This window comes from Eulemur rufifrons, chromosome 21, assembly GCF_041146395.1.
Source record: "Eulemur rufifrons isolate Redbay chromosome 21, OSU_ERuf_1, whole genome shotgun sequence".
Classification (NCBI taxonomy): domain Eukaryota; kingdom Metazoa; phylum Chordata; class Mammalia; order Primates; family Lemuridae; genus Eulemur; species Eulemur rufifrons.
This window is the reverse complement of record NC_091003.1, coordinates 13,514,275-13,542,075: the sequence shown is the minus strand read 5'-3', so window position 1 is coordinate 13,542,075 and position 27,801 is coordinate 13,514,275. Positions and strand designations below refer to the sequence as shown.

The 27,801-nt window shown below is 42.4% G+C and overlaps 3 protein-coding genes across 4 annotated transcripts in view; 1 reads left to right on the top strand and 2 right to left on the bottom strand.

The window, feature by feature from the left end:
* The window catches only part of RNF10 (ring finger protein 10), a 33,837-nt gene extending 29,489 nt beyond the window's left edge, over positions 1–4,348 (bottom strand). For both annotated transcript variants that reach the window (XM_069497570.1, XM_069497571.1), the window contains exon 1: positions 4,117–4,348. In XM_069497570.1, coding sequence (XP_069353671.1) covers positions 4,117–4,273 — 157 coding nt within the window. In that variant the 5' untranslated portion in view covers positions 4,274–4,348. The remainder of the gene's footprint in view (positions 1–4,116) is intronic.
* Positions 4,349–8,236: 3,888 nt separating this feature from the next.
* COQ5 (coenzyme Q5, methyltransferase) lies at positions 8,237–22,327 on the top strand. The gene is made up of 7 exons (XM_069496989.1): positions 8,237–8,438; positions 12,111–12,260; positions 15,350–15,571; positions 19,120–19,226; positions 21,270–21,358; positions 21,957–22,068; positions 22,158–22,327. The coding sequence occupies exons 1-7, from the start codon at positions 8,237–8,239 to the stop codon at positions 22,257–22,259; spliced, it is 984 nt and encodes a 327-aa protein (XP_069353090.1). The 3' UTR covers positions 22,260–22,327.
* Positions 22,328–24,864: 2,537 nt separating this feature from the next.
* Positions 24,865–27,293, bottom strand: DYNLL1 (dynein light chain LC8-type 1). Its single transcript, XM_069497256.1, has 3 exons — positions 27,184–27,293; positions 26,835–26,972; positions 24,865–25,301 (listed from the first exon to the last, which is right to left on the bottom strand). Exons 2-3 carry the CDS (start codon positions 26,964–26,966, stop codon positions 25,164–25,166), a joined length of 270 nt encoding a protein of 89 aa, XP_069353357.1. The 5' UTR covers positions 26,967–26,972; positions 27,184–27,293; the 3' UTR covers positions 24,865–25,163.
* Between the last annotated feature and the right edge of the window lie 508 nt (positions 27,294–27,801).

Genomic DNA, 27,801 nt, shown 5'->3' with positions numbered 1-27,801 from the left:
GTTCCTCTGGGCTATATTCATGGGATATTCACCTTTGAACATGCTGAGAACTGCATCTTAGCCCTGCTGGCATGAAGCTGTAGGAATACAACCAAGAAAAGGAATGTAGGCCGGGCGCAGTGGCTCACGCCTGTAATCCTAGCACTCTGGGAGGCCGAGGCGGGTGGATCGCTCAAGGTCCGGAGTTCGAGACCAGCTTGAGCAAGAGCGAGACCCCGTCTCTACTAAAAAAATAGAAAGAAATTATCTGGCCAACTAAAATATATATAGAAAAAATTAGCCGGGCATGGTGGCGCATGCCTGTAGTCCCAGCTACTCGAGAGACTGAGGCGGTAGGATTGCTTAAGCCCAGGAGTTTGAGGTGCCAAAGCGAGACTCTGTCTCAAAAAAAAAAAAAAAAAAAGGAATGTAAATGCCTGAAGCAATTAGTCAAGGCACAGAAACTGTGGTATACTACTCTGGCCAGAAAGATCAAGAAAATCCCAGTAGCCAAATTCACCTATTTCCAGTGTACAAATGAAAGGCAAACTTAAGGCAGTCACAGGAACAAAGACTCAAGTGTATAAATTATATAGCTAAGAAGCAAATACCCATCTATGATACTGTTTAGAGAATGTACCAGAGGGTTTTTTTCTCACATGAGGTAGCAAACGGAGAAAAAAGGACTTAAATATTTAAATACTAAAAACCTTTTTCCCTAGACAAAAGATAAACTATGTCTTTTCACCTCAAGCTTTTCACCTCACTCTTCCTCGGAAATTCAAGAGGTCCTTTCAACAACTTCCAGCAGAATCAAGTATGTCAAGTGTTGAGTCAGCTTTTGAAATACTGCAGAAACCTCTTTATAAAATTATGCAGAACCTGAGTTTACCCTGTTGTTACAGTAACCATCTCATCTGTCCTAGCAGCACTGGTCTTAGCTGTTATGTTATAGTAGACACTACGCTTCAGTTCAACTTTAAAATTACCCAAAAACCAGGCCAGGCGCAGTGGCTCACGCCTGTAATCCTAGCACCCTGGGAGGCCGAGGCGGGAGGATCATTTGAGCTCAGGAGTTCGAGACCAGCCTGAGCAAGAGTGAGACCCGTCTCTACTAAAAATAGAAAGAAATTACATGGACAGCTAAAAATATATATAGAAAAATTAGCCAGGCATGGTGGCCCATGCCTGTAGTCCCAGCTACTCGGGAGGCTGAGGCAGCTGGATTGCGTGAACCCAGGAGTTCGAGGTTGCTGTGAGCTAGGCTGATGCCACAGCACTCTAGTCCGGGCAACAGAGTGAGACTCTGTCTCAAAAAAAAAAAAAAAAAAAAAAATTAGCCAATAACCAAAGTTTCCTAATCTTTTCATCCCCACCTACTCTGCCTTTTAATTTGTTCCTAAATGCAAGCAGTGCATTATAGTTGAGGAAGAGGTAAGTATTTAGCTACAAGTCCCTTCTTCCTTGCTAAGGGAGTATACGTAGCAGAAGCCAGAAAAGTAGGCACTGGGAAGGGCAAACACGGTCAAGCTTTCTAACAAACATATTAAACAAAAAATAATGCTACCTGAGGGCACACTTGTGTATTCATAAAACCTAACAAAAGGTCTTTTACATAAGTTTTTATTTCCTTCTTCAGAAGTTTTCAATTAAGAAGGTAAACAAGTGCTTTAAGCATTCAGAGTGAACCCAACAATTAAAATTTATTCTATACAAGTCTGTCCGGAATGTTAACAATGACAAATATTTGCTTTGGTCAAACTACAACAGAATCCTGATCATCCAATTGGGTAATCAGAGTTAGTTCTATTAATCAACATATTTAAAGTCAAGCACATAGGAGTAAAATGCCTTAAATATTTCAGATTTTTGTTTTTTTGTTTCGGTTGCTACAAGCGTTCACCTACTGCTCACAAAGGAACAAACTTAAGGCATTTATTGCAGCTAGCTCATGAGTTATGTTAGTGGCTTAAAGAGGAGCCCCAGAAAAACTGGAGTTGGAGAACCAAATCCTGTACATCTGGGAATAGATGCAAAAGTAAACTTACTCACCAACTACTTTGAGAAATATTCAGACCGCTCTAAACTAGTTCCAACAAGGGCCAACAGGACTGGTTATCTTATCTTTAGAGGGATCTATGATAAAGCTACCCATACGCAAAACCCGGAAATTAGTCTACATACTACTTCTAACATAGCCTCAGAGCCCACGCTACAAGTGGTCTCCACCCGAGTTCCATAAGTAATCTCTGTAAGCCCTCAACATATCAAGTAAACAAGTCTGCCATATCCGCCAGATAAACTCTGAACAAGTCAGTAAGCCTTACAGCTGTTTTTGTTTCATGTAAGTCAGCCTTACAGTTGTTTACTCTTGAAAAGTTTTAAACAACTGGACCTCCACATTTAGGGACTCCAAATGTTTCCCTCTCTGCCACACACCCCCACTTTCACTGAAAACACTTTCCTACTACTGCTAATATAACTGAAATACAAAAAGAGCAGAGATTTATACACAGACTTAAGAACTCTGGACTCCAGACTCCACCAACGCCTAACATCCCACCTTCTCAACTTGTTCCTTCTGTAAACGTGAACAATTCACCTCGATAGACAGGTAGTAGATAGACTGTAATAGTGGTAACAGAAGGAAAAGCTCCACCCAGTACTTGGCGCATAGTAAGCCCTCAACTAATGATAGCTATCATCACCATTATGTTCATAATTTGATATTAAGAGACATGATCGGCCGGGTGCGGTGGCTCACGCCTGTAATCTTAGCACTCTGGGGGGGCCAAGGTGGGAGGATCACTCGAGGTCAGGAGTTCGAGACCAGCCTGAGCAAGAGCAAGACCCCATCTCTACTAAAAAATAGAAAGAAATTATCTGGACAACTAAAAAATATATATAGAAAAAAAATTAGCCAGGCATGGTGGTGCATGCCCGTAGTCCCAGCTACTCGGGAGGCTGAGGCAGAAGGATTGCTTGAGCCCAGGAGTTTGAGGTTGCTGTGAGTTAGGCTGACGCCACGGCACTCTAGCCCGGGCAACAGAGCGAGACTCTTGTCTCAAAAAAAAAAAAAAAAAGAGACATGATCACCAAAAATGACAAAATCTTCCCTGTTAAAGGACAATACTGTAGCCTAACACACAAAAATAGGCACTATGTGGTTTTGGTGCATAATGGATGTCAGGTACTTAGTTCTTAGGCTGCAGTGCAGTGCTGTCATTGTAGCTCACAGCAACTTCAAACTCCTGGGCTCAAGTGATCCTGCCACCTCAGCCTCCCCAGTAGTTAGGACTACAGGCACATGACATGATGCCTGGCTAACTTTTCTATTTTCTGTAGAGACAGGATCTCGCTCTTGCTCAGGCTGGTCTCGAACTCCTGAGCTCAAGCAATCCTCCCACCTCGGCCTCCCAGAGTGCTAGGATTACATGTGCGAGCCGAGCCACCCCACCCGGATTCATTTCTTTTTTTTTTTTTTTTTTTAAGTTTATTTAATTCTATTACCTCCACCTTTACAAGTAAAGAAACTCTGGACACTCACTTAAGGTCTGGCAAACTGTGGGACCCAAAAGGACTGAATCCATTGTCTAAATTCTTAACCACTACACCACACTGAACAAAGTCATTCAAGGATGAGACCTCTTCAACAGTGGAATGGATCTGCGGCCCAGTTTTTGAGTTTGAAAAGTCCCTGGGCCCCACCCCCTCTTGTTTAAACCTGAACGCCACCCAGTGCTAATTCAACATTAAAGGGTAAAACAACTTAGTGGTTTTAGGAGCGTGGACTGATGAGTCAGACAAACCAGGTCTTAAGGCCTGCTGTGAGGCACATACTAGCTGGGTGACCTTACCCTTTCTGAACCTAACTTTCCTCACCTGCAAAATGGGGATAAGAACAGCATCTATTTCTCGGAGCTGTTTTTAATATTAATATAAATGACCCGCATGAACCACGCATTACAGCGCTCATTAACTTAATTGTTAATAATGGGAGCCACGGAAAAGGAGAGGTAGAAACTATAGTACAAAGCGTAGCTTGTCCTTGGGTAACCCAGCAGACCACAGAGCAAGGACTCTCCCTAGCCGCAGGGGCAGTCGCCCTGAGCCCACTACTGTGGGCCCGCCCCTTACCGCTCTTGGGTTTAGACTCGCCGGCGGGCCCCGCCGAGGCGGAGCGGGGCGGCTGTTGCCCTTTGCTGCTGCCCGAAGAGGCGGAGGAGCTGCTGGAGCCGCTGTTCTTGTCCATGTCGGAGGCGGTGGCGGCGGCGCTGGGGGAGCTCTGCGGCATCAACGGGGGCCTCGGCGGCGACGGCGGTCGGAGCGGAGCGGGCGCGGCGGGGACCCAGGCTCATGGCGTTCGGGGCCGGCGGGGGTCGGCGGCGGCAGCGGTTCTCGGCCTTCATGGCGACATTTTTCCTTGTTTCCTTCCTTGGCTTCTCAAACTGGGAGGAGAAGCGGCAGGCGGGGCTGTCGAGCCCGGCGGCGGCGGTGACCGAGAGGGAGGAGGAGGCCGGAGCTCGGGGGTCCGGGCCGGGCCTGGCGGGGCGGAGGCTGCGGGGGAAGGGGAAGCGAGGGAGGGTGCGCGAGCCCCGCCGGCCGGCCGGACACGCTCTCCCGCCGCGGGGCAAGGGAGAGGGCTGGCTGTCTTGGTGTCGGGGACGGGTGTCTCCGACACAGCGACCGACACTCGCCTCTGGGCCGAGGCTGAGCTGCTCCGGGAATGGCGACGAGTCGCCAAACAGCATCTCGAAGAACCCGGATGGAGTATATATATAGCGGGGAACGTGGGAGTGAGGCACTCTGGGAAATGTAGTTTTTGAGTACATCCGGGTCTACTGGGTTTTATTCTCCGCGCCGTCCCTCCCCACCCTACCCCACCCCAACTCCTTGAGGGCACTCCGGATAGTAGGACTTGTATTTCTCCCCAAGTCCAGGCTTTTGTCTTAGTACGCTAATATATAACTTAGCCAAGCATTGAAATACCTGCGGAACTCCTTTATAGATTCGTTGTTTGATTTGTGGTTCTTATTCTAACATTAATATTTATGGCCATTATCCTATCTCATGTTAGCAATAATAATAGCGTTAATAATAACAATACCTTAATTTAATATCACTTCACAGCACTTCCTCATACTTCATTTCTCTATTTATTTTATTTATTTAATTTTAGAAACAGGGTTGTTGCCCAAGAGTGCAGTGTCTGTTCACAGGCTGGCTCATGATGCACTACAGGGTTGAACTCTTGGGCTCAAGCAATGCTCCCGCCTCAGCCTCCGGAGTAGCTGGGACTACAAGCATCTGCCACGGCGCCTGCCTCACAATATTTCATTTCGTTGTTAAGTGGTTTATTAACATAAATTGTTTCATTGCAAATAGTAGTTATCATTGAGTGCTGTGGTGTGTCAAAAAACAAAAATTACAACAAATTTATTATAAACATCTTCATTGGCTTTTATTTTTTAATAGTATGAGTGTTCTGATGAGCTGAGCAGAGGAGCTTAGTTTTATAGACAGAAAAGAGCTTATGAAAGCAGAAAAAAAAGTGGTCATTACAAAGTTACTTTTCTTGTAAGGGTTGAAGTAGAGGAAACAACTTATCATGTCTGCTAAAACTGGCCTGTTTGGGGATTTTGCTGTTATATCTCCCAATTTCTCTGAAGGTTGGATAAACAGCTTAGTTTCAGCTTGGTTGGGTAGAACGGAACCATGAGTAACTCCATTTTGCTTTGGTTTGTTGAGCCTAGTGCAGGAGCTCAGTCCAAACCAATGGCCTCCTATAAATTTTATTTAACAGCTGTTAACATGGATTAGCACATTTAATCTTCATAATAACTAAATTTTAAACTTGGCATGGTGGCATGGACCTGTAGTCCCAGCTACTCTGGGGAGACTGATAAGGGAGGATCACTTGAGGCCAGGAGTTTGAATCCAGCCTTGGCAATATAGCAAAACCCTATCTCTAAATTAATTAGTTAATTAATTTTAAAGATGAGAAAATGCTTTCAAAAAGTTTAGATAATTTACCCATTTTTACATAGCTAATAAATGATGTTCTTAACTACCTATGAGATAAGCAGTTCTCCATTTTACAGATACACTGAGACTTAGAAAAATCACATATGTGATTTACAAATATAGATACTGAAACTTTGGAAATCACATTATGTCCATCTGTATTTGGGGAAATTACAAATCATTCCCTTCCAACCATAATAGTTTTAGAATCAAAGGATCACAGGCACACACTGTTAAAGAGATGAACAAATAATGCTTCTCAATTAGATTAACTTTAGTTAGAAACCTGTTATGTGCCAGGCACTATGCCAGGTACAGTAAGATTGAGGCCTTTAATATACTCATAGTGTCCTAAGTTATAAGTTAAGCAAATAAGAAACCACAATGCAAGAGTGTGATAGAGGTTACAATACAGCAAACTACAAAATGCTGATCAAAGCAAGCAACTTCAAGAGAGAAATACAAACACTTGGGGGAGGGAGGGTAAAGGACTTCCCACAAGTGCTGTCACTTGAGCTGCACCTAGAAGGATGAGTGGAATTTTAGCAGTCATTTAAGAATGAATGAATGAATTTAAAAAAATCACTAATCGGGCCCTTCTTGGATCCTTATTAATCATCCCAATGTCTTTAAGACATGAGTAAATGTATATGAATAAATCACTTTCTTGGAATTAACAATTTGAACTGGGATAAAGGAAGCTAGACACTAATTTCATGTTTTAAATTTCCTTAAAATGCCTTTCATCAGTCTTTGCCCTACTTTACCTTTTACTGTCTCCCCCACCACACACACACACACACACCCCATATGAAATAAGAGAATAGCTACATACTGTTGGTCTGGAAACTTAATTTGATGTCTCAAAGGAGCAGCCGCAAATCCTGAGGTCCATTCTTAAATATAACTAGATGTGGAAGATACATTAAGGTTCCTTGATGAACCTTTATTTCCTTTAATAAAAACATGAAAACTCCGAGTATATGGATGAATCATTTCTTCCATCATTCTTAAAAGAGAAAGAGAAATCCCAGTGCAATACTTCCCAAATGGGAGCAGTAGGTGTCCATCTGTCAGGCTATATTAAACCAGAAGAGACTTTTCATTTCAAAATACTTTTTCCTATTGGTGCTTTCTCCTTGTGAAATATTTACAGAAAACATACATTTAAATGGGAATTAAAGCAGAAACAGGCTAGGCGTGGTGGTGCATGCCTCTAATCCCAGCTACTCGGGAGGCTGAGGCAGGAGGATTGCTTAAGCCCAGGAGTTTGAGGTTGCTGTGAATTAGGCTGACTCCACAGCAGTTTAGCCCAGGCAACAGAGTGAGACTCTGTCTCAAAAAAAAAAAAACAAGCAAACAAAAAAATCAGAAACACACAGTAATCCAAGCAAAACTCAACACCTCCATCCTTTCTTTTGCACAGAATGGTCTACATTACCCTTTCCATAAAAAAAGACTGAAAATCTGGGGTTGAAGTAAAACACCCATGACGTGCCAGTTGGAGCTAGAAATATAGCTTTGTGTCAGCAGGGAACAAAGCATGAGTCGTGTTTGGTTCTGGCTTGCTAAATGGATACCACAGCTTTGGTTCCTACTTATGAAGTTCCTAGGTTCATAAAATGGACAAAGAACAGTCTTTCCTACGTTTATTTTTCCAGAATATGTTTCTCAAGAGTGGTCTGCAAATCCCTTGCATGAGAATCACCAGAGAAGTTTGTTCAAATAAAGATTCCAGGGATACATACCAGATTTACCAATTCAAAATCTCTGGTAATGGGGGGGCCCAGGAATCTGCATGTTAAAGATCAAACCAGGTGATTCCTCTGCACAACAAAGTTTGCAGGAATTGACCCCGTGATGTTGGCGTTTTAAGTACACCATGCCTCAGTTTCCCTCTTCCGCACCACAAAGCATAAGTTACTCGATATTTTGCAAGTTAGTATTCTTATTACTGGTTGCCAGGATTCAGAGACATGGCCGCTGAGAGGTGGCTGCGGGCTTCCTTTAAGTCCCCTCATTCCTGGTGAATTCTGACTTCAGTTTGGGAAGAGAGAGGAAGGGATTTCGGGAACTCAAAGACTAAGTAGTCTTCGGATCCCAGAGATTATGCATAGCTCCTTAACATCAGGGTTCGGGGCGCGTTCGGTTAGTAGTGTCTCCGGCCAGCCGCCGTAGTCCGTCTGGTGATGCAAACGACGTACTCTCTGGCCGCTGTCACCGGATTGTCAAGATGGCGGCCCCCAGGAGCTGCGTTCTATGGAGGTACTGCGGCCGTGGGTGGTCGCGGGCGATGCGGGGCTGCCAGCTCCCTGGGCTTCGTAGCTCCTGGCCCGGGGGCCCACTGGGTGTGCGGCTCTTGTCCCAAGAGAAAGCGACAACGGAAACGCACTTCGGGTTTGAGACTGTGTCGGAGAAAGAGAAAGGGGGCAAAGGTGAAAAGGGCGAGAGGGCGGAGGGAGGGATCTGACTGTCCGCGATCTAGTTTCTTCTGCCCAACTGAGGATTGATTTAACATCCGGTTAGCTCCGATGCTGTTCTCCGTGCAGTCTTTTTTTTCTTTTTTTGACACAGAGTCTCACTTTGTTGCCCGGGCTAGAGTACCGTGGCATCAGCCTAACTCATAGCAACCTCAAACTCCTGGGCTCAAGCAATCCTTCTGCCTCAGCCTCCCGAGTAGCTGAGACTACAGGCATGCGCCACCATGTCCGGCTGATTTTTTCTGTATATGTTTTAGTTGTCCAGATAATTTCTTTCTATTTTTAGTAGAGACGGGGTCTCGCTCTTGCTCAGGCTGGTCTGGAACCCCTAGGCTCAAATGATCCTCCCGCCTCAGCCTCCCAGAGTGGTAGGATTACAGGCGTGCCCTCTGTGCAGTCTTGATTTCCAAGGAGTCCCACCTGCCTGACTCAGCAGAGCTTACCGGGCCCCTCTTTTTAAGCAGAGTAATTATCCCGCCGATTGAGCGTTTATGATGTGCCAGGCGCTGTACCAACGTTATTTCCAATTCTCACTTTAACTTTCCAATGGTGGATATTGTTATCCCCATATCACACGTGAGGAAATTGAGACTTAGAGGTTAAGCAAGAACTTGCCCAATTTAACATAGCTATTACGTGGCGGAACAAGTATTCCATCCCAGTTTAGCCTGACTCCGAAGCCCATGTCCGTAATCTCTTGCTAAAAAGAGAGGTCATTTTTTATAGCAAGAAAGAAGGAAACTGTCTTTTCTGTGCCTCAACTTCCAAATTTGCCAAATAGGGTAGGAACTATTAGCCTGGTTTTATAAATGAAGAAACTGTGAAACAAAGATATTAAGTCACTTGCCCAAGATTCTGCTAATAAGTGACAGAGCTGAGATTTGAAATCAGGTGGGTTGCTCCCAAAGCATGTGCTCTCACCCAGTATTTAATAACAATAATAATGCCTAACTTCTGCATTGTACTTTACAATGTATAATCAACATTTCACACAATGACAAGCAGGGGAGGAGTTACCAACTGAGCTAAATATGGATTCCAGATTGGGAACTGAGATTGCAGTACACACAGTCCTTGCTTTGCACAGTAATGCAAAACTGTAAAAATGACCACGAAAGCTGAAATCATGCACAAATATCTTAATAATCAATGCAAAAAAAATTACAGTTGTTCCATGACCTTTAAAAATAATTGACCGTCAAAAATTCTGTCAGTTGTAAATTTATAGGGATGTGAAAAAAATTTGTAGTAAAGCTAATATTAATTACATTGTAATTTTAAATTATATTTAATTTTAATTAATGTAATTAAAATTTTTAAGATTTTAAAATTTAAGCCTAAATTTTTTTAATTAAACAATAATTCTAATAAAAAATTAGAAACATTGAGAATTAAATTGTTTTATTTCTTTGTAGAAAATTTACCAAGAGTAGTTTGAATGCTGTTTGCTACCTTCTTGTCATAGAAGTTACAACAGGGAGTGAGCATCTTTTCTATGACTTAGCAAATTCCCATACTTGTTTCTAAGTTTTTATCAACTTCTAACATTTTATCCTTTGCACTTTCAATGTCATGAAATATCTCCGAGAATTTCTTGAATGTGAAATTTTTTGCTGGCATCACTTCCTCTAGGACATCTTCAGCCTTTTCGTCACAACCACATTTCTCATTTATGTCCGTAAGTTCATCTTCACAAAGTTCCTCTGGCTGTGTGTGTAGAGTCTATCCAGTGGCAGCAGTGTAACATTCCTACAATCATCTGTTTCTCCTATAACTCTGCTGATATTCTGTTAGAATTTCACTTTGCTGCACTTTTCATTTTTGTTGCCCAATTTTCTCTTTCATGTATCCAGTTATGCCACATGGGTTTATCACCGAGAGATAAGGAGGCAACACAATCACATGCTTTGCTGTCTGCGTGTAAACTCAGTAACTGATACACAGTGACCAGCCACCTACAGTCTGTGAAAGAAGTGACATCACTGGTCACTGATCATGCTGCATCTGTGTTATTTACATAGGGATCTGTGGACTGAAGAACTAGTGAAGTTGTACTTTATGCAATTATTCACAGTTAATATACCACTGTATTTGAATGGTGATGTTGGGGGCCTGATGTTATTTAACTAAACCTCAATAACTGAAATTCATGCAAATCAGAACCAGGCAAAGCAAGGACTATTTATTTGAGACAGGGTCTCACTATGTTGCTCAGCCTGGAGTGTAGTGGCTATTTGTAGGCACAATCGTTACACACTGCAGCTTTTAACTCCTGGGCTCTAGCAATCCTCCCATTTCAGCCTCCTGAGTAGCTAGGACTACAGCTGCATGCTACTGCACCTGGCTAGTAAGGACTATTTATACTCAGTAGGTTGAGACTTAGAGTCCCTCAGATAGTCCAAAAGATGTTCAGATGAAAAAAGCAAGCTTGGAGATCACAAGGCTGAGAATAGGCATCCAAGATTCAGTTAAAGAGGGACTCTGTAGTCTGATTCAGCAGAGGACAGTAATGTTTTAGATCTGTGCAGCACATTTCATCTAAGGAACTCAAAGCATTTCCCATTTATTATCTAATTCAGCCTTATGGCAGGGAGGTAGGGAGCTGGGACTGACATCTTATGGGCAGAGAAACTGAGGTGCAAAGAAGTTAAATATAGCGTTAAGAGGACACTGTTCTCAATGTCTTGGACAGGTAGACTCTTTCTCCAGCTATACCAGATTCTTTTTTTTTTTTTTTCCAACATCACTGAAGATGACTATACCAGACTCAATAGTCTGTCTTGATCCTATGGAGAAGATTCATGAGGACCCTCTATGTGTGACTTGCCCTAATTCACAGCTTGTTATCCACCTGCCCACCAAATTGTACCTGAGATTCTCGGTGATGCAGGCACAGGTGAACTAAGGTCTTCCCATCCATTAGTCATGTATCTTTATAATGGATTTTGTTGTCTTTTATTATAATAACCATGAGAAAAATTCTAATTCCCCCCACCTTATTCTTCAAGAAACAGAAACATCTATTTAGTACCAAGTACATGTATAGCACTATTGAATTCTAGATAAAGATAACTAAGAAACTAAGACAGGCTCGGCGTGGTGGCCCACGCCTGTAATCCTAGCACTTTGGGAGGCCAAGGCAGGAGCATCTCTTGAGATCAGGAGTTCAAGACCAGCCTGAGCAACACAGCAAGATCCCATCTCTACAAGAAATTGAAAAATTAGCCAAGCATGGTGGTGTGCACCTGTAGTCCCAGCTACATGGGAGGCTGAGGCAGGAGCCCAGGAGGTTGAGGTTGCAGTGGACTATGATCACGCCACTGCCCTCATGCCTGTGCAACAAAGCAAGACCCTGTCTCCAAAATAAAGAGGTTGATTTTTTACATGAAGTACTTTTAAGCTTCTTTCTAAAGAGGGAATGTTAAGCTGTAGATTTGGCCATCAAACATTATGGCTCAGTTTCTCCTTGCAAAAACAGGTAACTTCAGGGGGAAAAAAGCTTCCTTCCATCTGGTTCCACTCGGGTTAACAACAACAACAACAAAGAAAGCTTCCTTCTTTTTCATTCAGGATTTTTTCAAGTGAATCCTGTTAATAGCATAATTGTGTGTGTTTCTCCCATGTCAGTCTATCAGGTGTTTGAAAGTGTGGCCAAGAAGTATGATGTGATGAATGATATGATGAGTCTTGGTATCCATCGTGTTTGGAAGGATTTGCTGCTCTGGAAGATGCGTCCAGTTCCTGGGACCCAGCTGCTTGACGTTGCTGGAGGCACAGGTAACGTTGAGTTTGGTAGCCTTGAGAACCACTGAGCATCCCTTACAGAAATTAGTGTCTCTTGTTGGAATGACCTAGCTCACCTACCATTAGACTGAAGATGATCACTGAAAATCAGGATCCTTATAACTTCTTAGAGCGGTGTGTACTTTTCTTTTTGACTGAATATTAATCAAAAGCACAGACTATCAGCTTTGTGACTGTCACTTTTCTAAAATACATAGGATTACAAAGTAAAAAGACCAAATTTTTGACTAGCGACATTTCACCACGTATCTGACCATCTTATCTTGTGTGGGGGAGCATTTTATCATATTACATAAATTTTCTTGGCAGCTTTTTCTGCCTAATCTGCTATCATATCAGGTATCAAAAGCTTAATTGTTTATGCGTGGTCTTTTGTTACTTGTTGCACAAATGTCATGGGTCTCTAAACTGCATCTTGGTGATGTCATTACACATGTTAAATTACATTAGAATAATGTAAAGTATAAATATAATGCAATGATATGATAATGCATAATAGAATAGTATGTAATAATAAATTTCAATAGAATAATCTCTATATTTGAAGTATGTTTATGTGTGGCTTTGTTGGTGTAGTCCTCTCCCAAAATGGAAGATCAGAGGGCAATAAGACATCTTGCTCTGTGGAGGAAAATTTAGCACAATCTATCAGAATCTAAAATCCCATCATCTAGGATCCCACATCTTTAATTCTAGCTATCTAGCCTAAAGAAAAACTTACACAAAGATATAGCTACAAATATGCTCATTGCATCATATTTATTAATATTTTAATAGTAATCATGAAAAATTGGAAAAACCTATTTCTTCCCAATAAAGAAATGGCTTTAAATTAAGATATATCCATTTTATGTAGAGCTATTTGTTTGTTTATTTGTTTATTCATTTTTAGAGACATGGTCTTGCTCTGTTGCCCAGGCTGAAGTATAGTGGTCTGATCATAGCTCACTTCAATCTCCTAGGCTCAAGCAATCCTGTGCTTCACGCTCCCAAGTAGCTGTGATGACAGGTGTGCACCACCACAACCAGCTAATTATTTTTAATTTATTATAGAGACAGTGTCTTGCTATGTTACATAGGCTGGTTTTGAACTCCTGGCCTCAGGAGATCCTCCCACCTCAGCCTCCCAAAATGCTGGGTTTATAAGCAAGAGCCACTGTGCCTGGCCTATGTAGTTATTTAAAAGAATATGGAAAACCTATAAGTACTGATGGAAAGGTCTTAAGGACATATTAAGTGGGAAGAAAAAACAAATTGTGTAACAATATATGTATGATATGATCCCCATTTATGTTTTTAAATTTTTTAAATGAATACATATAAATATATTGAAATATAAAAAAAGTGACTGGAGAATACCCAATTGGATGGAGAGACTAGAAATACTTAAGGATATATTTCTTGCAAATAGTGTAAGGAAAACAAAGACAAGGAAACAACATTATAAGAAAGGAAATGTGATTCTAGAAAGCACTGGACTTGCCCTGAACGGTATTTACCAGGTCACAGTAATATAAACACTTGATTTTCAGCTTTTAGACTCAAGCCATCAACAAAGCATGGACGACTTCATTGTAGCTATAGAACAAACAAAATATTATCAGTCTTGACAATATCATCATGGTATATTTGATAGCAGGTTGAAGGGGGCCAAGAGATACTGACCCAGCCTAAGCAAGAGAGAGACTCCATCTCAAAAAAATAGAAAAATTAGCTAGGTATGGTGGCACATGCCTGTAGTCCCAGCTACTTGGGAGGCCGAGGCATGAGGATTGCTCGAGCCCAGGAATTTGAGGGTACAGGGAGCTATGATAAGGCCATTGCACTCTAGCCTGGGTGACCGAGCAAGACCTTGTCAAACAAATATATATATACTGTCTGTAGTTGATGGAACAAGAAATAAAATACTGAACAGTTTAGTTTTTTAGTACAGGTTACGAAGGTATCTGTGAAAAGTGGTAAATCTATTGGGAAGATAGAGGCAAGCAGAGATGCTGAGGGCAAGATTTAATTGTATGTTTGGTAAGTAAAGAAATAGCTGTAACCATGGAGAAAGATGAAAGAATGGGAGAGATGCTGTCTGGGGACCTAAACTCGTGTCAAGAGACAAAATTCCAACAAATTTAGTTTAAAGATCTCAATTGGCTTTATTTGCAATTTTAAAATTGGGCAACACTTCATTCCATAAAGTAGAATAAGTGTTCTGATGCGCTAAGCAGAAGAGGTTGGCTTTATAGACAGAGAAAGGCTAAAGAAAGCAGACAAGCAAAGAACAAAGAAGGTATTAGTCCTTTCTTGTAAGGCAAGGACAGGGAGACAGAATAATAAAAAAATAACTGATTAGTTTACACCAGGCTACCTTTTTTGTATAATGGTTAAGGCAGAGGGAACTTCCTTATCATGTTGATTGAACATTTAAACTGACCTGTTTCAGAAATTGGCTGTGATCTCTTTCTCCTGACTCTTGATTTTTTGGGGGTGGGGGGGGTAAGGGAGGTTGTCTCAGGGAGTCTTGTTATATTGCCCACGCTGATCTGGAACTCCTGGGCTCAAGTGATCCTCCCTCCTTAGCCTCCCAAGTAGCTGGGACTGCACATGCCACCATATCCAGCTTCTCCTGATTTCTTGAAAGTCAGAAAACTGCTTAGTTTAGATTGGGTGACTTGGAACTTTAGCATGGGTGACTGCACTTTGATTTTTTAGTCTTGTCGGGGGCAGGGAAATATTGCTTGTAACTATATGCTTACGTCACTTTTATAAAAATTGTTTTTAAATTATAAAAAGAAAGACTAGCCAGGAAGAGTGGTGTGTGTTTATAGTTCCAGCTACTGTGGAGTCTGAGGCAGAAGGCTCTCCTGAGCCCAGGAGTTCCAGGCCAGCCTGGGCACCACGGTGAGACTTCATCTCTTAAAAAAAGTTAGCGTTGAAATGAGTAGAAACTTCCATTTTCAAACACTCATCCACTCCTGTACCTTTGTTGTTCCTTTTGGTTTAGGAAATGCAATTTCTTCCTTTTTGTTTTTCTTTTCGTCTGCATCTTTCCTCCTGTTGGCTTCCCACAGGTGACATTGCATTCCGGTTCCTTAATTATGTTCAGGCACAGCATCAGATAAAGAAGAAGAGGCAGTTAAGGGCTCAACAAAATTTATCCTGGGAAGAAATTGCCAAAAAATACCAGAATGAAGAGGATTCTTTGGGCGGTTCCCACGTCATGGTCTGTGACATCAACAAGGAGATGCTAAAGGTGGGAAAGCAGAAAGCCTTTGCTCAAGGACACAAAGCTGGTGAGTCCTACAGAAAGGGGACACAGAGGAAATGTTTGGATGTCTATAAAATAAGATGGAATATGTAAAATGGTGAAGTGTTTTATTTTCCAGCTTTCAAAAACTTATAGATGGGCAGGTGTCGAAGATAATTTGTGTGGCTGAATCCGTTTGTGTGGGGCTAGAGACATTATTTCACCAACTCATTGAGCTAGAATACAGCTCTAGGTGACAGGGGAAATAAAGCCCAAAGAGATCAAGAATCTTACTCGAAGTCATACAACTTTTAAGTGGTAGATCCCGAATTGGAGCAGAATGTTCAGATCTCAGCTCGTGGACCCTGAGACAGAAATTTTGCTTTCAATTTGTAGCAGCTCCAAGATGACCTCAGCGTATCATTCCCATTCTTGAGCCATTCCACTCTATCAGTACTAGGCTGGTTTGAATGACGTAGAACTGGAGCTTGGATCTCCTATAAAGAAAGACTTGCCTTTCAGCCACAAGGAGTACAGGTAGCTAACAGCCTCCAACTGTTAGCACCAGCAGCCTCTACCTTAGCTTCCGAGCAAGGCCAGGCTCTTTCCTGGCAGCCCCCAGCCAATGTCTGAGCACCGTGGGGCTACCAGGCCTGGACATTTCCCAAGCAGGACTCTTTCAACAGCCACTCTTTGCTCCAAAGCTCCTTACTGCATAGGCTGAGGCTTTTTCAGATCTGCATGGAGGTCTTAAAGGCTTTTCCTGATCTGTCTTCCTCTTCCTTTCATCCTCCCCAAGTGTTGCCCTCCTCCCTTTTGCACTTCCTCCTCCATCTCAGCATCTGTTTTTCAGAGGACCCAACTGAGACAGTCAAAGAAACACCCATGAACAGTACTCCTCAAACTTCCCTACCACAGTAGATACCAGCAGCAGATAAGCAAGCATCTACACGTCTCTAGGAGTCCACTGCAAGCTCAAAATGGATGATTTGGGCGCTAGCTTAAAAATGTAAATTTTGGGGCTGGGCGTGGTGGCTCACAACTATAAATAATCCCAGCACTTTGGGAGGCTGAGGCTGGAGGATCACTTCAGGCCAGGAGTCCAAGACCAACCTGGGCAACATAGCGAGACCCTGTGTCTACAAAAAACAAAAAAAAAAAAAGGTAAATTTTACATTTGGTTTTCTGTTTAATATTTTAAAACACTTGTTACCCCCCCCCCCGATTTTTTCAAGTAAAATGAATGATCCTGGCAGCTGCGCCCCATTGGCCCAGCTGTTCAGAGCCACTGCACTGCCCTCTTCCAAGCTGGCCAGGCATTGCAGGCAGCCTCTGTGAGAGGCAGTGGTAGGTAACAAAGGGAAGAAAGAAAGTCCCTCAGATCAACATCAGCATTTCTCTCTACCTCCTCCCCCACGATGAGTGTCTATGGTTATTTTAGCTCAATTCTTCCTCCTTCTCCTCCTCCTCCCACCCCTGGAAGGAGCTGCCTACAGCCCACTTGGCCCCCAGGATGAACGGCTCTTTTGTTAACCGTCAACACTGATCAGAAGGCAGACAGTCACTAGTGTTTTTAGACAAAGGCACTATGTTTCCTTACTCCTACTGACAAGCATTTTTCCCTTCTCTCTGGTGCTTAGCCATAAAGAATGGAAAACAAAGATATTGAACTGATAGGTAACATTCCATTTCTGGAATCCTATCTTCCACGGCATAGCTTGCTCGTCAAGCTCTCGTAACCACCAAAACAAATGCACCTGCATTGGAATTACCAAGTGCCGCTTAGTACAGTTTTCTTTGTCTTTCCTCCTTGCTTTATCAATCTCCAACAATAATGCCTTTGCAAAAGGCATCATGAAAAATAGTTGAAACTGAGTAGAAGGATCCCATAAATTATTTAATTAATATAAAAGTTAATATGTAAAGACTTTTTTTATGGGTAGCATGGTTATGTATTTTATTTATATTTTATATGTAGCACTTCCTCCCCAAATGGAAGCTCTGAGGACAGGAACTTTAAAATATATACATTTGGGTTATATGGAATCCATATATGGACTATATAGATTATAAAAGTGACATACTTGAGAGAAATTTTAGATTTTAGAAATCCAAAATTTTGTAAAAATATTAAGAAGAAAGTAAATGTTACCCACAATTCGAACATCCAGAGATGCCTCTCAGTATTTTAATTTTTCCTTCCTTTTTCCTAATCATTTTCTGTTCATAAAGCTGAGAACATCCTGTATATACAATTTAGTATCCTGCTTTAATTCACTATTGTATCGAAAGATTTTTCCATGTCATTAAATATTCCTTGAAATCATTATTTTTTCATGATATTCACCCATATGGATGTTTAATGATTCACATAACAACCAATTGATCTTTCATTTTTTCTTAATATTTTTGCATATAGCACAATTTTGTGACACCCTTATTTGTAATTTTTGCATGCATTTGTTAATTTTTTTTTAAAAAAGCAGATATTTCTTTCTTTTTTTTAGACAGAGTCTCACTCTGTTGCCCAGGCTAGAGTGCCGTGGCGTCAGCCTAGCTCGCAGCAACCTCAGACTCTGGGCTCAAGCAATCCTTCTGCCTCAGCCTCCTGAGTACCTGGGAATACAGGTGCAAGCCACTGTGCCCAGCTCAGACTTTAACCTTTCTACTGCTCACTTTGCTTAGCAGAATGAGAATGTTAGTAATAGCTATCTCCTAGAGTCGATATGAGGATATGATAAGATAACCTGTCTGAAGGTGTAACACAGACCCTGCCACGCGATAAGGACCCAGTAAGCCGTAGCTATGATGATGCTGTCAGTGTCCTTTTCCTAAAAATCAAATTGCTGGGTCAAAGGGTATGTTTCTTTTTAAGATTCTTGTTAGATACTGCTAGTTTGCTTTCCAGAAAGGTTATTTTCAGTTACCTTCCTCTATAGGGCCTTCTTTTTATATTTTATGTCGATTTTGCTGCAGGTTGAATAATGTTAAAGCCAAATCAGGATCCTTAGAGGACAGGGCCATCCTGATAGGGGGGCCCTCAGGTGTTTTCTGAATTTATGACATAGCTTGGGTCTACACACTGATTCTGTATGACTCCAATAAAACCAATATAACTATGTTAAATTCTGTACTTAGAGTAACTCCTTTACTACTTCCAATAACCCAATGAAGTGGGCAATTTTATTAATTCCATTTTACAGATGAGGAAACTGAGACAAAATAGTTTATTCAAGAATATATGGCTGTTAGCCAGGCATGGTGGCACATGCCTATAGTCCTAGCTACTCAAGAGGCTAAAGCCTGAGGATTGCTTGAGCCCAGGAGTTCAAGGTTGCAGTGAGCTGTGATCTCGCCATTCCACTCCAGCCTGGATGACAAAGTGAGACCCTATGTCTTAAAAAAGAAAAAGAAAAAATATATATAGATACAGCTAATAAATAAATGATTAAATGGCAAAGCTGGTGTTAGAATCCAGGCAGCCTTACTCTAGGACCTGGCCCCTTAACCACAGTGCTCTACACAAAACAAATTCACCAGGTGCAGGGAAGACAGCTACCCAGACTGAGAGCTAGAACTGATTTTCTCTTTCAGGACTTACATGGGTATTGGGAGATGCTGAAGAACTGCCCTTTGATGATGACAAGTTTGATATTTACACCATAGCCTTTGGGATCCGGAATGTCACACACATTGATCAGGTATGAATGGCCGCATCCTCAGCTTATTTGACTCCCAGGATATTAGTTCTCCTGGAGTAGATCTACAGTGAATGAGACAAAAAGGAGAGAATTTTTTAAAATCTTTTGAAAAACTTTTTAAAGGGCCCAGCACTTGAGTAGAATGACTATTTCAAGCTTAGGGACCTCAATCCTTTAAATTGGCAACTTTTATAGTCACAAAAATGCAAAAAGACCAAAACTCCCAGAGCAATCCTATAGAAGTCTGTATTGCTTGGGTTGGTTTTCGCATCTTTGGGACTGTTAGCTGTGCTCTGGTCTTTCATCTGTCTCCTCTCACTTGTGAATCTGTCTGACCCTGTGAGTTTGGAGATCAGAGACGTAACAGAGTCTGACACAAAAAAGCCCTCAAACACTCCTTTGGCAGAAGGTAGTTAGATTCATGGTTCTCCTACAGGGAGAAGGGCATGGTCAGCTCTTAATCTGGTGCAACTGTTCTTTATTCCTCCTTTGACATTCTGTTCAAAACATTTGAAGACCGTGTGCAAGGCAACTAGTTTCATTTCTGTAATGTGGGCTCCCGTTGCTTGGGTCCTCTGCCTGGGTGGGACTTTTGTTTATGGTGCTCTTTGGCTTGGTTTGTATGACCTGTCCTATGTCTGTAGCCAGTTTATTATGTCTTTTAATTTTAAAAAATTTAAAAGGTTCAAAGTTCAAAAGGTAAAAAAGGGTATATCAGTGAAAATCTCCCTCCTATCCTTGTCTCCTGGCCATCTAGTGCCTCTTCTTCCTTCAGAGATGGTCACCGGTCTTTGCAAGATGTTTTCTGCATATTTGGTGTAGATATTATTTTCTTTCTTTTTAATGCAAAATTAGCAGACTAAACATTTTGCCAATTGCTTTTAAATACATACATACATTTATATACATATGTATATCTCAAAGATTTTTCCATGTCAGTATATAAAGATTGCTGGTTCCTCCTTTTTAAAATAACTGAATAGATTCCATTTGTATAGATAGTCCATAATTTTACTAGATTACTACATTAATCGTTAGTTTGAGATGTTTCTCATCTTTTGCTGTTCAAACAGTTGTCAAAAGACAAAATTATAACGAATTTAGTTTAAAGATAACATCATTCCATAAAATAGCATAAAATAGAAAGTGTTCCAGTGAGCTGAGCAGAAGAGGTTGGCTTTTTTCTCCACAGCACTGTTCAAGAAAAAAGAAAAAAAAATTAGAAGAGGTTGGCTTTCTAGTCAAAGAAAGGCTGAACAAAGCAGAGAAGCAAAGAACAAAGGGCATATTAGTTCATTCAAAGCCACTTTTCTTGTAAGGGGAGACAGGGAGACAAAATAATAGAAAAATAACTGATTAGTTAACATCAGATTACTTCAAGCTGCCTTTTTCTGGGTAAGAATTAAAGCAGAAAGAACATCATTATCATGTGGATTGTAGATTTAAACAGGCCTGTTAAAGAAATTATCTGTATCTCTTTCTCCTGATTTCTCAGATCAGATGACAACTTAGGTTAGGTTTGAGGATGTGAAACGTTAGCATGAGTGATTCCATTTTGATTTTTAATCTGGTCTGTCGGGGCCTAGTGCAGAAACTTAGTCCAAAACAATGGCCTCCTGTAATTTTTATTTAATACAATGAGTAATCCATACACATGTCATTTCTACAGTAAAAGCATTTCTGTAAGATAGATTCTTTGGAGTAAAATTTATCAAAAAGAATATCCATTGTGACTTTGATAGATCATTCTAAACTTGCCGTTCAGTTTATTTTTTTATTTATCCCTTTTAAATGGATTCCTTATTCCAGCCGTTCAGTTTAGATTACTCCAACTAACCACCTCTAGTCACGAGCAGCAGTATGCCTATAGCATTTAGGATACATAGGGTTATTTCTGCTATTACAGCTTCCCAACAGAAAATGAACTAGGGATCTGTGGAAAATGATCATTTTTATAATACCTACAGATGCTAGAGCTGTCCTGGCCTCGTGGAATTGAGTGAGGTTGACTGAGGAATGTGTCCTGTTCTTTGTCTCGCTCAGGCACTCCAGGAAGCCCATCGGGTCCTGAAACCAGGAGGACGGTTTCTCTGCCTGGAGTTTAGCCAAGTGAACAATCCCCTCATATCCAGGTTGGCATTGTTAAGAGGGCTTTATCTTCATTGGCTAGGCAAAGGATTTACACACACACACACACACACACACACGCACACAAAAGAAAAAAAATATTAAAAAAAAAAAAAAAGATTTTCTACCTCAGAGTCCCACAGGACAGTGCCACCTCAGGAGGTCAGCCAGTTCTGAACGGCAATACCTAGGCCAGAAGAGTCTCAAGCCAGGCCCAAGTTGGCCTACGTATATATTTTGTTTCACTCATGTGGCATTTTAAGAAATTGACTTAGAGTTCCATATTTAAAAATCAGGGAATTTTACATAAGAATCTAGATTTCCAGTTTCATTTGAGAAATCAGACACATGGCAACCCTGGGTAGGCCCATATTCCCACATGCAGTAGTCAGAGCTGAGTAGTAACCGCCCTTTCTCCACTTTTATGACACTTTCTGAACTGTACCTGTCACCACATCTGGCCCACTTCACTTATTTCAGATACTGGCTTGATCTCTATATCCCTATGAGTTTGTGACCCCATACTTAGACCTTCTTGCTTCTTATCTAGGGGAGAAATCAGGGGATGTTCAATCTTAATCTTTTATCTTTTTGTTTGCTTAGGCTTTATGATCTATATAGCTTCCAGGTCATTCCTGTCCTGGGAGAGGTCATTGCCGGAGACTGGAAGTCCTATCAGTACCTCGTAGAGAGTATCCGAAGGTTCCCATCTCAGGTACAAAACCTCTATAGCTTAGACCATAAAACAAAGACCCTAAAGTTGAAATCCAGGCAATCCTTGCTGTATCTTTCCTTGTGTTATAGGTAGAGTTCAAGGAGATGATAGAAGATGCAGGTTTCCACAAGGTGACTTACGAAAGTCTAACGTCAGGCATTGTGGCCATTCATTCTGGCTTCAAACTTTGACTCCTTTCCTATCCTGGAGCGTGAACCAGTCACATCCTGTTGAAAGCCTGGAACTGAAGGATAATCTGGCAAATGAGACAGCAGTAGAGCATCTCCTCTTAAGGATATGTGCCTTGGACTCATGTTCTGAAGTGACCAACCTCAAAGCGGAAGAAAACACTTTTTGCAGCTTATATTAGTTGCTGCATCAGGCTTTCTTCCAGAGGTATTTGGTCTGTTTTTTTGCTCAACTCCTGTTAAATTTCTCTTGGCTGTGCAGTGTGTGGTTAAGGTAAAACCAGCACTAAAGCACAGTTTGGAAGTGTATTTGTAGCTTCTCTACTTGTGCTGCCTTTCAGAGGGATCATGGATCATTGAACCCAGTGAGGATTTTAACCAGAAAACTTAATTGTACCTGAATCAACCTTTCAGCCTAGGACTGAGTCTAGGGCCAAAAGCCAAAGGCCCAAGTCAGAGGGCTAACAATCACTACTAGAATTGTGTGCTGAATCAGTAAATGAGTTTACAATTTGGTGGTATTTGCCATTTTTTTCTTGAGGGAGGGTAAAGGAAATACATTTTTTTATCATTCTTTCAGTCATCTACCAATAGCTACTGTGTGACCTCAGTCTTATCATAAAGAAAACCACTCACTAAATCCTTGTTGAAAGAATAAATGTACCAGCAAAACTCTTGCTTTCATGTTTTAAATAGGGAGCTTCTTTGTCAGAATACATTTGAAGAAAAGGTTTTATAGCAAAAAAAAAAAAAAAAAAAAGAGTTTGAAAACTATTTGTGTAGCCTCTAACCTCCTCCAATACGCAGGGATAGAGCTAGGCAGAGCTTGTCTCCGTACTACTGCCCACTGTTTGATGTCAAAATGAGGCCATAAGTATTTTGTGTAGATGAAACTTTAGGTTTTTAAGGGGCACAGTAAAAGGATCATTTATATACCTTCACTTAGCAAGATCTTGCCCTCTCACTGAAAAGCTTCCAGATATAACCAGCTATATACAACTCTCTCAAAGAACAGTAGCTAAGAGCATTTGATAAATGCTTAGAAAAACTTTTAGCTTACATTTTTTTCAGCCAGCTGGAGCCTATTGGCCTTTGAAATTAACAGGAAGGAGCAGGCACTGGAAGGAACTTCATAAACCAACGACCCAGTCTTATCTCCATAGCAACGTGATTTTCTCACATCTGAATCAAAAAATAAAAGTTAAAAGCTGCCAACCTCCCAACAGTAGATAATGGGCCAGATCAAATTCAATCAGAACCCCCAATGTCTAGCTATATGGTCTCGAATCAGCTCTGGGGTCGATTGCTGGAGACTGATCATCTATTTGGAGTAGGGCTAATTGGACAAGATATAGTTTCAGAGGCCAGATTCCTATGGGGCTTCAAATAGAAATATAGCCAGGTCCCTGAAGAGGGAAAGGGGATAGCAAAAAGATGAATTATGGCAACATTTTTGGTCTGTTTACATAAATATAAACCTAAATTGCCCCAATTGCAGTCTCCCGTTTGTTCCACAGTAATTCATCCTTCTTTCCTGCAGACAGCAGGGGGAAAACTGCCACAATAGTAAAACAAACTTTTGCACCTCTACCCTGAAACCCTCCCAAGTCCTAATGTGGGACCCTAAAACCTGCTAGGACCCCTAGCATCACTAGGTCCCCCAAAACCACAAGTTCTGGTGAAGAAAAACTTCCAGAGATTACTGACCTTATGCTACTCTTAAGAGGCGGGTCATCACCTATCAAATCTATCACTTTCTTCTACACAGCCATAGCCTGGCTGCTCAGAAATCCCAAAGGCATCTTACAGATGCAGAGGAAAATTACATATGCAAACTAGAAATCAAGACCCTTCTTGTAATTTCCCAAGATGGGTGTGGATTATTTCAGCCTCTGGCATATTTCCTTCTACCTATAAAAGCTAAATCTGCCATATTTGTTTTTCTTCCTAAGACTACAGGTCTTCCCCAAATTGGTAGCAGGAAAACTTTGATGAAGTTCATCCATAGCTTTGAGTCTTTTTAAAGAAAAAGCTTCAATTCACATGTTAACCAGTTTCTGACCACACCTAGTTAAAGCATAGCAGATTAAAAATATTAATTCCCACAGACTTTATTTAAAAAGCATGGAGAGCTTTTTAAAGCATGAAGAGCTTTTGAGCTGCTGCTCAAAAACTTTTCCCTTTTAAGACCATCTTCATTCTAGTCAGAGGATGGGGATAGCCTAGAGTCCAGCAATGCACTTCATTATCCTTCATGAATTTATTTCCATTTTACAGCCATAGGAAGCTTAAAGAGTACTACTACACACTCACCACCACCTCCCGAGACCAAAGGCCCAGAACATTCTATAGCAAGTTAACAAATATTATCCTCAAATCCTGATTTTTTTCAGGACTAAAATTTAATCTGGAAGTTTGTCATGTACTTTCAACATGCACAACAGCTGCAGGCTGGGTAAGAATCGGAAAGACGCAAGGATACTGAAATGGCTAGTCTACTGTATCCCACAGAAGCCTTACAGAAACTTACTTCCGTAAGGAAGGACTCATCCCCGCCAATTCGCTCACTTAATCAAGTGACCATCTTCAACCCTCTGTGATTTGAACAAATTCACACGCATACACATCTGCAACAGATTTATTTTTTAAAGGAATGGATTGTGAGAGAAAAAAACATGGGGCAAAATTATGGAATAGAAAATAAATACAAATGTAAGCTGTTTTGCTAATTATTTTATAACCACAACAAACTAGTACAGAGAATGCCCTGTACAAAACACAATAAAGGTTCAAAGATCGAGGTGTTCCCTTCACAAGGCTGAAAATTTCAGTCTCTGGTATTTGGAATTTAGGCTACAGTCCTTGTTTTTTGGATGGATCACTGGGTGTGTGGCACAGTCCATGCTTTTAACCAGATTTGAACAGAAGAATGGCCACTTGGCCCAGGTAGAAGTAGATGAAGTGCTTGGTTTCATGTGTCACGTAACTACCGAAGTTCCTCCCCACGATGCAATGCCAGGTGGGATTGTACTTCTTGTCAAACTCCTGGGAAAGAAAAAAAAAAAAAACTGGAATTTTAGTGATCAAAGGTAGGAGTTTGCCTCCTGGATAAGCCAGAGCCTGTAGGGGCAGAAAGGAAGAACGTTAGTATCTGCAAATTCTTAGAGTGAAAGAATGTTCCCCAGCTCCAAGTCGCCTACATAGCGCATTAATGCAAACATACTTGCAGTCTGAACCAAGATGAATAGGAGCTGTGGAGGTAAAACGCAGAAAAGTCAGCCGCAAAGACAGGGTGCTTTGTTGTAATGGTAATTACATTTTTCTATAATATTCTTCTTCATTGACAGCAGGTGACATCAACGGTTGTAGTTTATCATGTTCTTCTGTGTAAACAGAACTACCCTACTATATTTGCTATGCACCCAAATACAATAAAGGGGTAAAAATGTAGCCCCAAATACCCAGTTGAACCCATTCCTCATCACAAAGTTTTAACTGCACTCCTGCACCATGGAATCAAGTCTTCCAAAAGGACAAAGCTTCAATTAGCGCCTTACACCAAATGGTTTAATTTAATCAAAATTAAATTTACAGGGGCACTTAAGCACTCCATTGTTCTATTAAAAAAAAAAAAAAAGACGCTGAAAACAGAATCTGACAGACAACTGGCCCAATTTTACCCTTAAGTATAATTCAAGTAGCCCTCCCTTCTCCACAGGTATCCTGATGGTGCCAGTCTACTGGCTGGTTCACTAGGTTAGCAAGTTGCAAGAACTCTTCACTATTTCCCCCATCCCAAAGGGCCCTGGGGACTAGAATGCCCGTGTAGGCAGGGGCCAAAGGAAACCTTTCTTTATAAGAATTCTTACAAGTCTTTGTGGCGAATTACACAAAATTTGGCTACTCTTACATCGCCTGCAGTGAGAAAACCATTTAAATCTGCTAAGAGGAGTAAACGTCCTTACAAGCTATATGCGCACACTGCTGCGTTTGTCAAAAAAGGTATTTGTTTCTGTTCCATCTGAAGTCTTTCATCCCTCCATCCTCGACTGGAACCCTCCCACGGCCTGGGCCGCCAGCTTCCTCCCCTTCCAGCGAACACTGCTGGAGAAGTTGGCAGTCCTGCCAGCTTGCCACGGACTGCCACTTACCAGGCCCCTGCCCAGCCCCCACCCTCCACCCACTTTCCCGCAACTGCCGACCGACTCCCCACTGGGAGGCTGGCAAGACCTCCCTCCAGCCCGGCTGGAAACGCCCACGCAGCTCCCCCCTCCGGAACACCCAGATGGATCCTCGGCGCAGGAATCACACAGAAGGGGGAACCGCTGCTCCCTGATCTTAGCTACCGTTGCTAGGTGGCGCTTTCACCCCGCGGAGCTGGGGGGAAAAAAAAAAAAAAAAACTTCAGGCGCCGAGGCTCTGGTCTTCCAAGAGCAGCGCAAAATTCACGTGCGTCCGTCCTTTCTGGAAACCTCCACGCCCCGAGGCTGCCACAGTGCTCTAGGAACCCAAGACTGGAGAGAAGGAACTCCCCGCTCCCAGCTGTGACCCCTCCCGGCCCCCGCGCCGCGTCCTCACCTTCTTGATATGGGCCGCAATGTCCTTTTCTATGTTATATTTCTCCAACGCCTGAGTAGCGCACTCCACGGAGTCCTGTTGCATCTCCTCCGACATGTCCGCATTTTTGATCACGGCCTTTCGGTCGCACATGGTTACCTGAGGGGCAAGGCCCGGGCAAAGGGGTGAGGAGTTTGGCGTGTGGGCCGCGCCACCGAGGCGCCCGCTCCCCACGCCCGGCCCGCACCACCAGGGACGACGCCCCCCACCCCACTTCTCCTCAGAAAGCGCGGGCCGCGCGGCGGGATAAGCCCGGCGGGGGCGAAACGAGGTAACGAAGACACCCCCTTGGAGCCTTCCAGCTTCTCACCGAGGAGAAGGGGCTAGCCGACTGCAACGGTCTCCTGGGGGAGGTGCTAGCACAGCTCAAGCCCAGCAACAGCTGCGGTAGCTACCGAAGCCGTGGCGCATCTAACCAGCCCCACGCCAGACGCCGCCGCCTAGTGCTCAGGCCCCGCCCCGCTCCCGCTGGCCCCGCCCCCAGCCGCTCGTCCCTATTGGCTTAACGCAGCCCACAGAATTCTCCCATTGGTCCGTGGACTCAATGGTTCCCTCAGGATCTTTCTCCCGCATTTTGTTGCAGACCACAATGCACCGCTCACGGCGTCGGTTGCCCCGGCAATGGGCCCCACGCTGTGAGGCCCGCACTTCAGGGAAGGTGGAGTCGAGGCTGAGTCTCGAGGACCACCCAGCTGCTCGGAGGGGTGAGAGAGGAGTTTCCGCAGGAGCCAAGGGAAGTGATTCCACATAAACAGAGGTTGTCCCACGGTGTGTTCTCGAACAGTCTCAAGAAGTTGTGTCGTCAGCCCCCTCACATAAGGATTCACGAATTCTGACTGAGGTGGCTTCTCCCTTCGGTGAAAGGGTATCTCTGAAGCAGGGGCGGCTTCGCTGGCAAGGCCACCAGTGCAGTTGCACAGGAGGGGTC